Here is a 12,056-nt window from a genome sequence, read left to right on the forward strand (position 1 = left end):
CATTCCTCGCTTTATTCACATTTTGTAAAGAATTAATAATAGCTAACATTTTCCAAGTGTTATTTTCTGCCAGGTAATATTCTAGGGCATTCGCTTATTTGCTTATCACAACTAGGCCTTTTGCAGTTAATCGTTCATGTGTCCTTTTTAGAGATCCAGAAACTGAGGCAAAAGAGGCTAGCTGCTTCAAAATACCTCCTTTCTATAGCGCGTGGTGCTGTCAGCACGTGGCAGAGCTGGGCAGAGAGCTGTGCCTCTAGCTTCCTTTGCCTAGCTAACCTGTCAACCACATTTGTCTTTTCTATTGAGCAGGCACAGTTCCAAAGTGAGGTTAAATGAACGACAGGGTGCAATCTCCCCTCTCCATCGTGAAGCCATCAATCGCCTCCAACGACTTACAAATCTTTAGCAAATGACATGTGAACATAATAAATAGCTAAACGTGGAAGAGCTAAGGTGACGTCTCTGTCCTCACTTCTGGCAACCAGTTTCCTATTTCAGTGAGTATCCATCCAAGTTCTGAAAATTCCTCAGGGTGTCTTCAATTATCTCAAATATTTTAAAATTATCTAAATATTTTCTTAAAACAAAATTAATTTAGTTCACTTAAAATTTAAAAATGAAAATTTGCTACGGAACAATTTGAAAAAGGGTAAGTTGTGAAATTAGCAAATGTTTTCAGAATACCTCCTCTCTGTAGCTGTGGACAAGCTGATTTGAGGTGAATAACAGTAACGACAGCAGCTACCACTTTTGTCTTTTCTACTGATCAGGCCCAGTTCCAAGAGATCTAATCTCATTTTTAAATCTTCATAATAACTGTTATCCCTACTTTAAAGAGATGGGATCCAGGGCACGGAGAGATGAAATAACTTGTCCAGGGTTGCATAGAGCTGAAATTTAAGCCCAGACATGTCTGACTCTAAAGTCCACAATCTTTTTTCTTTTAAGACATGTTTTTATTGCTTTCAGAGAGGAAGGGAGAGGGAGAGATAGAAACATCAATGATGAGAGAGAATCATTAATCGGCTACCTCCTGCAAACCCCCAATTGGGAATTGAGCCCGCATCCTGAGCATGTGCCCAGACTGGGAATTGAATCATGACCTCCTGGCTCATAGGTCGACGCTCAACCACTGAGCAACGCTAGCCAGGCTCAAGTCCACAATCTTAACCACTGTTCCCTATGGCCACTTCTCTCTTCCTCGTTGTGTTGAACTAGGTAGTTTACTCTTTCTAGTCCTTCTGCTGCAATGCTCATCTCTGGGAAACTAGTGATGGTACACTAGTCCTTAGCCCACCTTTTCTTTTTCTTTGTTAATCTTCACCTGAGGATGTTTTCCCATTGATTTTTAGAGAGAGTAGAAGGGAGGGTGGGGAGGGAGAAAGAGAAACATCAATGTGGGAGACATATCGATTGGTTGTCTCTCACATGTGCCGGGACCAGAGATAGAACCTGAGACCCTTTGGTGTGCTGGCTGATGTTCTAACCACCGAACACACCATCCAGGCTCCTAAGCCCACCTTTTAACACGCAGGAGAATTCCATACAATAAATAAAATTTAAATGTGTCTCAGTTTTCCCATTTGGACAACAGAGACTATAACAGTACTATTTCTCAGGATTGCTGTGAGGTGTAAATGAAGAACAGTATATCAAGTGCTTAGGACAGTGCCTGGCACATGAGAACACTCAATAGATGGTGGCTGTTTTTATTTGTATGTGTCTGTGTAAGTTATAAAATCTCTTCTCTTTGGACACATTTAGATTGAAATTATTTGGTAATGTTATCATACCATGCCTTTTACAGCTCCACAGAAAGCAGAATGAAAATAATTTTGAAGTTAGCCGAAACTGGTTTGGCTCAATGGATAGAGCGTCAGCCTGCGGACCGAAAGGTCCTGGGTTTGATTCTGGTCAAGGGCATGTATCTTGGTTGCAGACACATCCCCAGTGAGGGGTGTGCAGGAGGCAGCAGATTGATGTTTCTCTCTCATCGATGTTTCTAACTATCCCTCTCTCTCTTCCTCTCTGTAAAAAATCAATAAAATATATTTAAAAAAGAAAATAATTTTGAAGTTAATGAGTACTCATGGGTCCTTAAAGCTGAAGTCTGAATTCTAGAGGGGCAAGGCCTGTGGTGTCTGGTGCTGAGGAATGTCAGCCATGTACAAGGTGAGATCCCCCTTTCCATGGCCTTGTTTCCCCCCTCCCCCCCATTTGCTGCCATACCTCCAGCGCAGCAATGGGACAGCTGGACGCAAGGTACAGGTCCTGAGCCAGGTTGAAATCGTTAGTAAACATGGCAAGATGTCCTGCTAAAAGGTTGTTGTCCTCGATCCCCTAAAAATAAGAGCAGCTTTAATGAGAACACAAATTTTGTGTTTTTGTTTTGCTTTTATTGATTTGAGAGAGAGGGAGGGAGGGGGAAGACAAATATCGATTTCTTGTCCCTTTATTTATGCATTCATTGCCTGATACTTGTATGTGCCCTGACTCATACATGCTAACCAATTGAGCTACCCAGCCAAGGCCATAAGGTTTAGCTAAAAACAAAATGAAAAACTTTGCTTAGTAAGAAGTGGTAATGTTCTAGCAATTAACTTGTTGATGACTTAGGTAAGATTGTAAAATGCATGAATAAATACCATTTGCATCCCAGCCTGATAATTGTCATAAGGTGTTTACCTTTATTTGTTCCAAGGACATCACCATGCCAACATCTCCAATGGCCCGGTAGACGCGGATTGCGAACTCCACGTCCATGTGATGGAGGCATTCTCTGCCCAACTCGTTCCAGGCATCGTGGTCCTTCAGAATCACGCATAGTTCCCAAGCGTCAGAAAACCTAGGATGGAGTAGAAGCTTAGTCAGGGGGCTCTTTTTGCTCCCCACCGGGCAATTTTCAGAGTATATGTTCTTTAATGTCATGCCCTTGATAAATTTTGTAAAACACTTCTTACAAGTGTTTTCATTATATACAAGTTATCAAAAATTACATAAACGTTTCTTCCCCTTTTGTACCGATGACTTTCCTTAAATTTCTTTTATTAATCTAAATTTACTCTAGGTAACCACCTTCCCCCATTAACAATTAATTCTATTTATTTTTGGCTTACTTCATACAAACATGAAAATTAGTTTTGTTCTCACATAAGTCTAATAAAATTAGTACTCTATTCCTATAAATTTGGAAGTGTAAAACAGGGGTCAACAAACTATGGCCCACAGGCCAAATCCAGTCCACTGTCCATTTTTAAAAGTGAAGTTTGGCATGGACCTATGAACCAGGAGGTCAAGGTCTGATTCCCGATCAAGGGCACATGCCCAGGCTGTGGGCTCGATCTCCAGTAGGGGGCATGCATGAGGCAGCTGATCAATGATTTTCTCCCATCACTGATGTTTCTATCTCTGTCTCCCTCTCCCTTCCTCTCTGAAATCAATAAAAAATGTTATTTTTTAAAAAAAAGATAAAGTCTGTGTGGAATGCAGCTACATCAGCCATGCATTATGATTTCTCAGCTGCTCTAATGCTACAACAGCCGAACTGAGCAGAGACAGAGATCCTATGGCCCCTTAACATGTGAAATCTGGCTCGTAACAGAAAAAGCTGGCCGACTTCTGATTTAAAACATGACCATAAATGCCAATGAAACGTTTTGTGGGACCTTTACATTAATGACTATATTACATCTATCCATGTGTTTGCCTCTGCATTTTCCTGTCTCACACACCTTTATTGAGCACCTATTATGGGCCAGGAACTACCAAGATACAAAGATCAAACCCAGTCATTGTCCTTCAGGTGTCGTAACTGGGGAAGGTGGAAGAGACAGATGAGAATGACAGAGTACAATAGAAGTAGTCGAGTGCTTACAGTATGGGGGTCTTTGTGCTACATACTCTGTATGAATTCTCTCTGGGTTACTCTGACAACTCTATCCACTCTGTGTTATTATTTCTTCTCCTCATAGATGAGAAAGTGAGGATTCTTGTCCTTCAGAGACTAGTCCCAGGCACACAGTGGTAAATAGGAAAGTGCTCTACCACTGTACTGTATCCCAGCTCTGAGGCAAGGGTTTGTTTTTTTTTTTGGAAGAGGATGGGGGGACTTCAGGGAAGGCTTCCTGGACTAGGCGAGGGCCCCACTGAACAATGAGAACTAAGGAGTTACTATGTACAGAGAGAGGGGAAGGGCCTTCCAGGAAGAGAGAGCAGCATGTGCCTGAAAAATACTGAACTCAAGCAGCCAGTGGGAGAAAGGAAGTGGAGGAGTAGGGACAGCTGAGGCTGGTATTAAACCATCAAATGCCTAGTAGGTCAGGCTGAGGTCCCAGAGAGCAGGGATTTCTTCCCAAAGGCAGTGGACGTCACTGAAAGGTCTTCAGTAGGGGAGTCAGAAGGCCAGACTCACGTTTTAAAAAGAATGGAGAATAGATGAGATTGTTTTGAAGCTATCAGCAGAGAGAGAAGTCAGTAAGTAGTTATGATATTTTTCCAAGTGAGGGCTTGGGTTAAGATGGGGGAACACGGAAGGGGAAGAGGATCTGGGGTGTGTGTGTGTGTGTGTGTGTGTGTGTGTGTGGTGGGTATCTGTGTTAGGACACGTGCATGTATGATTGGAATGGGGGAGAAAAGAGGATTGGGAAAGACATTTTTTAAAAATATATTTATTTTTATTGATTTCTGAAAAAGAGGAAGGGAGAGAGGGATGGAGGGAGGGAGAGAGAGAGAGACAATGATGAGCCCTAGCTGGTTTGGCTCAGTGGATAAAGTGTTGGCCTGTGGACTGAAAAGTTCGGGTTCGATTCCAGTCAAGGGCACATGCCTGGATTGTGGACTCGGTCCGCAGTAGGAGGCATGCAGGAGGTGGCCGGTCAATGATTCTCTCTTATCACTGATGTTTCTATCTCTCTCTCCCTCTCCTTTCCCCTCTGAAATCAATAAAAATAGAAAAAAAAAAAAAAGAAACATCAATGATGAGAAAGAATCATTGATCGGCTGCCTCCGCACGCCCCTTACTGGGGATTGGCCTGCAACCCAGGCATGTGCCACTGACTGAAATCGAATATGGGACCCTTCAGTCCACAGGCTGACACTATCCACTGAGCCAAACCAGCCAGGGTGAGAAAGACACTTTTAAACATGGCAAGTATGAGGAGCTCAGCGACTCCCAACCACATGTGACTAGTAGGCAGTGCTAACCAGAGATTCAAGACAAAGATGCACATTTGGAGTCAGCCTTGAAGAGATGGTATTGAAGCCATGTAAGCAGAGAAGATTCACTCAGGAAAAAGCCTGAGAGTCAGAAGAGGACCCTCGCTGAGGAGCAGCAGCAGCAGCAGCAGCAGGTGAGAGATGGAGGGAAGCATTAGAACCGCAGAGGAACTCACAGTGGCCCTAAGATGTAAGAGGAAAAGGCAGGAAGAGGAAATCTCAAGCAAGGACAACCCAAGCTTTATTAGGATGAAAGTAAGATGTTATTGTCATTTCAACAATAACTGCACTATTTCGGTGATTGGAAAATGAAGGGAATAAAGCATTGATACTGCACTGTGACTTTCTCTAGAATTCATACAAATTCTCATATGCATGATCTTACCTGAGCCTCACAATAATCCTGTGAAGGAAACGAGGTCAGTGCTATCATCTCCTTTACAATCCCCAAAAGCAAGCGAACTCCGGGAGAAGTCTTTAAAACCCTACCTTTTCAGCACTAAGGTCTGTGTCAGCATTTGCCTCAGCTCACTGGGCCCCACGTCTTTTAAATTGTTGAGGAAACTGTGAGTGTCAAGGTAGACATTGTTTATTTGTCCACTCTGTGTCTGGCAGGTCAGCTCTCCATTATATAACAGCAAAGGCTTATGAGAGAAGGGAACTTTGGTGCCATCAGCCAAAACGACCCTGGATCCTACATTATAAAACAGACATGTTAATGCTCAAAGGTAATACGCAGCACGCACATCAGAAAGGCATGTTTTCATTTCGTTGCAATGGAAATTGACTTATCAACAAACATACAAAAGATGATTAGGTACCTTGTATAGTGTTCCTGTGAAAGACATAGGTGTACGCCTTATCGTCATCATACGCAATGAAAACACCTTTATCCAGTGGCCAGTTTTCCCAAAGCACACCTTTAATGGTTGGTGAAAAATCTGGAATCTCATACGTAGCATCATTAACCTACAAAATAAGATTTAAAGTTTTGCCCCCCGTCTATACATAAATCATTATCATTTGTAATGGCAGGAGCCTGTCTGTAGCCTTAGCTGGTATTGCTTACAGACTAATACTTAACCCAAAACACTCCAACCGCTCCAATATTAGGTCTGGCTTGAAAAAAAAAGACCACTATACTTATATGGAAAATCAAGGGTTTTATCTAAATTTTGGTGAATTTGCAGGCAAAACTACAAGTCCGGACACAAAACTTCATGTTAAAAAAAAAAAAAGCTTAAGATGCTCAAGATGACAGAAACTTAAACTATGAACTCTTGCGTTAAGAAATTTTTCAATACTGGGCACAGAAATGCTCCAAGTAGAAAGGAAACAGAAATTGATTCATGTATGATTTAAAATTTAGATAAATTCTACTCTGTTTGACTTCAAAAACTTCTCTACAATGCACTCTAACAAACATAATATGTACTGCTATAGTAACATAATCTATTAAAAAAGCAATCCAGCCTGGCTGGTGTGGCTTAATAGTTGAGCATCAACCTATGAACCAGGAAGTCATGGTTCAATTCCCAGTCAGGGCACATACCCGGGTTGCAGGCTCAATCTCCAGTAGGAAGCATGCAGGAGACAGCCAATCAATGATTCTCTCTCATCAATGATGTTTCTATCTCTCTTTTTCTCTCTGAGATCAATAAAATCTGTACCAGGCTGGATTTCCTTATTGTGTAGAGTAGGGGTGTCGAACTCAATCAGAGAAGGGGCCAAAATCTAAAATCCAGCCTAAATCGCGGGCCGAATGGTTTACTGAACAGTCATAAACTGTCATTGTGATGGAAACGCAGCGGAGTGCAGTGATGACAGCGCGGTGCGGGCCACATTGCAAGGCCTGGCGGGACGGATTTGGCTCGAGGGCCTTGTGTTTGACACATGTGGTGTAGAGGGAACTCAAGGTTATCTTTATATTTCTGTCATTTTCCCTCATTGGTTTGTGACCTAGAGAGAAATGTGTTCAGTAAACATATTAGAGATTTTTGCATAAATAATCCAGTGGTAACCTGCTATACTTGTCAAAGAAAAAAAATGAAGGGAAGAGAAAGGAAGAAAGAAATGAAGGGAAGAGGGTTAAGAGAGAGAGGAAAGTGCATTGTGAGAGGAAAGCGGTCTTCACTGGAATGTGTCTTCTCTAAGGTAAAGCAGATGTTCGGGAATGGCTATTAAAGATGGGCCAAGAGCAGCTGTAGGCTTATGTAAACTGTGAACAAATTAAAGCATTAGCTGAATATAAAAAAATAAATGAAAACTCCAAGTATCTATATATATAAAAGCCTAAGTGACTGTTAGAACCAAATGACCGGTCGACCAATTGATATGATGTGCACTGACCATTAGGGGCAGACGATCAATGCAGGAGCTCCCCCTGGTGGTCAATGTGCTCCCACAGCCAATCTCCCATGGATTTGAGGGGTTTAAGGGTGGTAAAGAGGGCAGGGGTTTAACTAACACATGCTAACCAGCCTTCCTCCCCTGGTCCTTCCCCTGGCCAGCAAACCTCCCACAGTCCCTCTCCCATCCAGCAGGCCCCATCCAACAGCCAGCCTGGTCCCAATTGGGACTTGGCGAGATGGCCCCGATAGGCCCTGATGGGACCCCATCCATGCACAAATTTCGTGCACCATGCCTCTAGTAGTAAATAATGTAAAAAACACATTTCCTTTTTTCTAAATCTATTTTCAAAAATGTTAAGGATGTGCAAAAATATGAGTTAACTGAAAATGGTTTATCTGTTTTAAATCATTTAATACAAAAACACGTTTTCTTTGTATTCAGGACTTTAAGGGAAGAGGAAAATCAACTGAGGTGGAGGAAGGACATGGTCTAGTCCCAGCACTCTGGGGCTTATTGCACATCTGGAGTGAAAGTCATGTACATGCTGATACACTATAAAATTGCACAATAAAGAAGGTTAAAAGTGGTACAGAGTATAGTAACTATTTTTTCCCTAAAATATCTCTCTGGGGCTGACATGAAAATTTGCAGAATAATGGAAAAAGATTCTTTGATGTGAACAGTCATGAAATAGGTCACAAGCATGATGTCACAGACATGATAACAAAGTGCGATAATCCTTAGCTCTGCTTGCGAGAAAATGATTTTATATATAAAATATATTTTAAAAATACTTTTCTTCACGTGTTGCATAATTTTATGTGTTTTAAATATATTTTTAATTGATTTTTTACAGAGAGGAAGGAAGAGAGATGTGCCTACCGGGGATGTGCCTGCAATCAATGTACATACCCTTGACCGGAATCGAACCTAGGATCTTTCAGTCTGCAGACCGACGTTCTACCACTGAGCCAAACCGGTTTCGGTGTGTGTTGCATAATTTTAAAAACAAGCATTCAAAGCTTTTTTAGACTTACCGGACAGTAGACAAATCCATCACATTTTTCATCAATGAAAACTAATGTGGTCCCATTGGGGTCAGGGAAAATCTTTTTCACACTGACAGGATGTCGATAATCATTAACGAACTGCCAGTTTTCAATGTAGAAATACTGGATGACACCAGTCTACAAAAAAAAAAAAAAAAAAAAAAAAAAAATCCAGTCAAGAAAATACTTTCAGCATTTATGTTAAACATACCTTCTAATATGAAGAGAAAAAATGTCATATTTCTGATGAAGAGTCTAAGAATGGTATTTATAATATTTTTAATGTACAGGTAGAAGAAAATAAAACAAATTATCTTTCATTCTCTTATCAGTGTCTTTCAGAGACACTTTTAAAAAATTTTTTGACAAAGTCCAATTTATCAATTTATTCTTTTACAGATTGTGCTTTTGGTATTGTGTCTAAAAAATCTTTGCCTAACCCAAGGTTACAAATTTTTACTCCCGTTTTCTTCTAGAAAATTCAAAGTTTTATGTTTTATATTTGGGTCTGTGACCCACTTTATAGAGTGTATAAAGGACTCTCACAATTCAGTAATAAGAAAATAAACAATCCAATTAAGAAAAAATGTGAACAGACACCACTAAAGAGAAACAGATAGCAAATAAGGATATGAAAAGATGCCTCTACATCATTAGTCCATTAGTGAAATACAAATTAAAATCACAATGAGTACCACTGCACACTCATTAGAATGGCTAAAGATAAAGAGTGACAGCATCAGGTGTTTGTGAGGATGTAGAGCAGGGGTAAGGAACCTCCAGGCCTCGGGCTATGTAAGACACATGGAATCATTTGGTCTGGCCCTGCCAAGGCATCAGGGGTGAGTTCATTAAATGACCAAAGATAGCAGGCTAACTTTTAAGTTGATAATTTTGTATGGCCCTCGAATGATGCTATAAATATCCAAATGGCCCTTGGCAGAAAAAATGTTCCCCACCCCTGAGGTAAGGAACTAGAAGACATATATAAATATACTGTTGTTGGGAGTGTAAAATGATACAACCAAGTTAGATAACAGTTCATCAATTTCTCAAAGGGTGAACATATACATGCCATATGATGTAGCCATTCCACTTCTAGGTGTTTTTATCTAAGATAAAAGAAAGCATATGTCCATACAAAGGCTTGAACACAAATAATTATAGCAGCTTTATGTGTAAATACCCCAAACAGGAAACATCATCAATATCCATCCATAGGACCATAGATGAGAGAATTATGATATATGCTGACTATTACTCATTAAGAAAAAGGATGGAACTATTGACACACACACCAACATGGATGAATCTCAAAATAATTATACTAAAGCCAGACAAGAAGGAATACCTACTATGTGATTCCATTTACATAAAACTCTAGAAAATACAAACTAATTTATAGTGACAAAGCACTAAGTGGGGAGGGGTGGGAAGGATTGAGAAAACTTTTAAAGGTCCATTATTTTGATTGAGCTGATGGCGTTTCACAGGTGCATACATACGTCAAAACTTAACTTTAACATGTGTAGTTTATCACCAATTATACTTCAATAAAGCTGCTAAAAAGCCCCAATATTTTCATATTCACAAGAAACAAAATTTTGTAACTATGTATGGTGACAGATATTAACTAGACTTACTGTGGCAATCATTTTGTAAATATATATGAATATCAAATCATTATATTGTGCACTGAAACTAATATAATGTTATATGTCAATAATACTTCAATTAGAAAAAAATGAGAGATAAATTCTGCCTTATTGACAGGTGACTGCACTTTGAGTTCTTACTTCAAAGTGCCTGTGGCATAGTGGAAAGAGTACATTTTCCATCAGGAAATCTTGCTTGTTCAAGTTCCACCTCTGTCACAAACTTAGTGACCTCTCAGTCTTCAGTGTCCCATCTCTAAAATGTCCCTGCTTATTTTATATAGTTACTGAGATGAGTGAGATCATGCTTTATAATGTTAGGTATCATGCAAATGTTATTTGTTTTTAATGTTACTGTATTTAATGTTTTTTACCACATCACTCATTATTTCACTGATACACCAGTCCTACCCTACTGGTGTAAATTAGTACAAGACTGATTGTTTTCAACTTATAAAGTCTTTCAATGGCAATAAGCATGCTTTAACACATGCTCTTTAAAAAAACAAAACAACTTAATGAGAGAAAATGGAAATAGTGAATAATTGTTCTTCTCATGTGGGAAACAACACCTTTTCTACTAACTTTACTGAATTTAGAGACTGAACAAGATAACAGGTATGGCATGCTTTGAAAAATATTTGAAAACATTTTTACAAATATTAGATGCTATTACTGTAACTATGCTTAATGCTCATGAGGCTAACGTAATACTTAGAGGTATAGGGTATTGGTGATTCAAAGGACCAAAAGACTAAAGTGGGACTCTCAATATTCCATTAATTTTAATATTTAGTAAGTGCCTTCTAAAGGTAGGCACTGGAAATATAGAGTTGAATGAAGGGTCTTATATTTGTCATCAAATTAAGTCCTTAAAGCATCTAGATAAGAAAAATGAGGCTTGGAGGGGTTAAAGAGCAACAAACAATTAAAGAACTGATATTTACATTCAGATTTTCTACACTCCATAGTTTTTCCTTTTTATTGTGTTCTCAAAATTGCTTTTAGTCACAAAAGCACTTATTACTAGCAAATCATGCCACCTCTGTGCTCTATGTATATTTATTTATGCCAATTATATAATAGTTACATATTTTTATGTATTATATAATATATACAGGGTGTCCCAAAAATATATGTATGCACTTTAACAGCTGATAACTCAATTGTGAAAATAAAATGTATTTTAAAAAACACTACCTTTATAATTATTCCAAGTGTGTGTATAGCCCTAGTTGGTTTTGCTGAGTGGATAGTGTCCACCTGCAGACTGAAGGGTCCCAGGTTTGATTCCAGTCAAGGGCATATGTGGGCTCTGTCTCCAGTAGGGGGCTTGCAGGAGGCAGCTGATCAATGATTCTCTCTCATCATTGATGTTTCTATCTCTCCCTCTCTCTTCATTTCTGAAATCAATAAAAATATGTAAAAAAGTGTGTGTATACATTTTTGGGACATCCTATATTTATATACATATACATGATAATTATATTATATTACAAAGTAAAAACTAGAAATTGCCCCGTGTTCTATATTAAAGAAGACAATACGTACATCTGTGCCATAGATGAGGAAATCACCAGTTAAGGCATGACATAATATCCGGCACTTATCATCCACTGCTGGGAAAAGTCGAGTCTCACGCTCTTCTTGAGTATCCAAGAGTTCACTTTCTATCTAAAACAAAGAATAGCAGTGGCTCATAGGGGAGGTTCAATTAAACATTCACACTCAGCAGATGACATAGGCCAATTTGCTCAGAAAGGCATCAGGCAGGAAGCACGGC

At 39.5% G+C, this 12,056-nt stretch overlaps 1 protein-coding gene across 4 annotated transcripts in view; it reads right to left on the reverse strand.

Moving 5' to 3' along the window:
- The window catches only part of WDR19 (WD repeat domain 19), a 68,165-nt gene that overhangs the window by 33,320 nt on the left and 22,789 nt on the right, over positions 1–12,056 (reverse strand). For all 4 annotated transcript variants that reach the window (XM_045573366.1, XM_036418459.2, XM_045573361.1 and 1 more), the window contains 6 exons: positions 11,825–11,947; positions 8,607–8,756; positions 6,039–6,186; positions 5,707–5,911; positions 2,689–2,848; positions 2,233–2,343 (listed from right to left, as the gene is read on the reverse strand). In XM_045573366.1, coding sequence (XP_045429322.1) covers positions 2,233–2,343; positions 2,689–2,848; positions 5,707–5,911; positions 6,039–6,186; positions 8,607–8,756; positions 11,825–11,947 — 897 coding nt within the window. The remainder of the gene's footprint in view (positions 1–2,232; positions 2,344–2,688; positions 2,849–5,706; positions 5,912–6,038; positions 6,187–8,606; positions 8,757–11,824; positions 11,948–12,056) is intronic.

Source organism: Pipistrellus kuhlii, unplaced genomic scaffold (assembly GCF_014108245.1).
Source record: "Pipistrellus kuhlii isolate mPipKuh1 unplaced genomic scaffold, mPipKuh1.p scaffold_m20_p_1, whole genome shotgun sequence".
NCBI classification, from domain to species: domain Eukaryota; kingdom Metazoa; phylum Chordata; class Mammalia; order Chiroptera; family Vespertilionidae; genus Pipistrellus; species Pipistrellus kuhlii.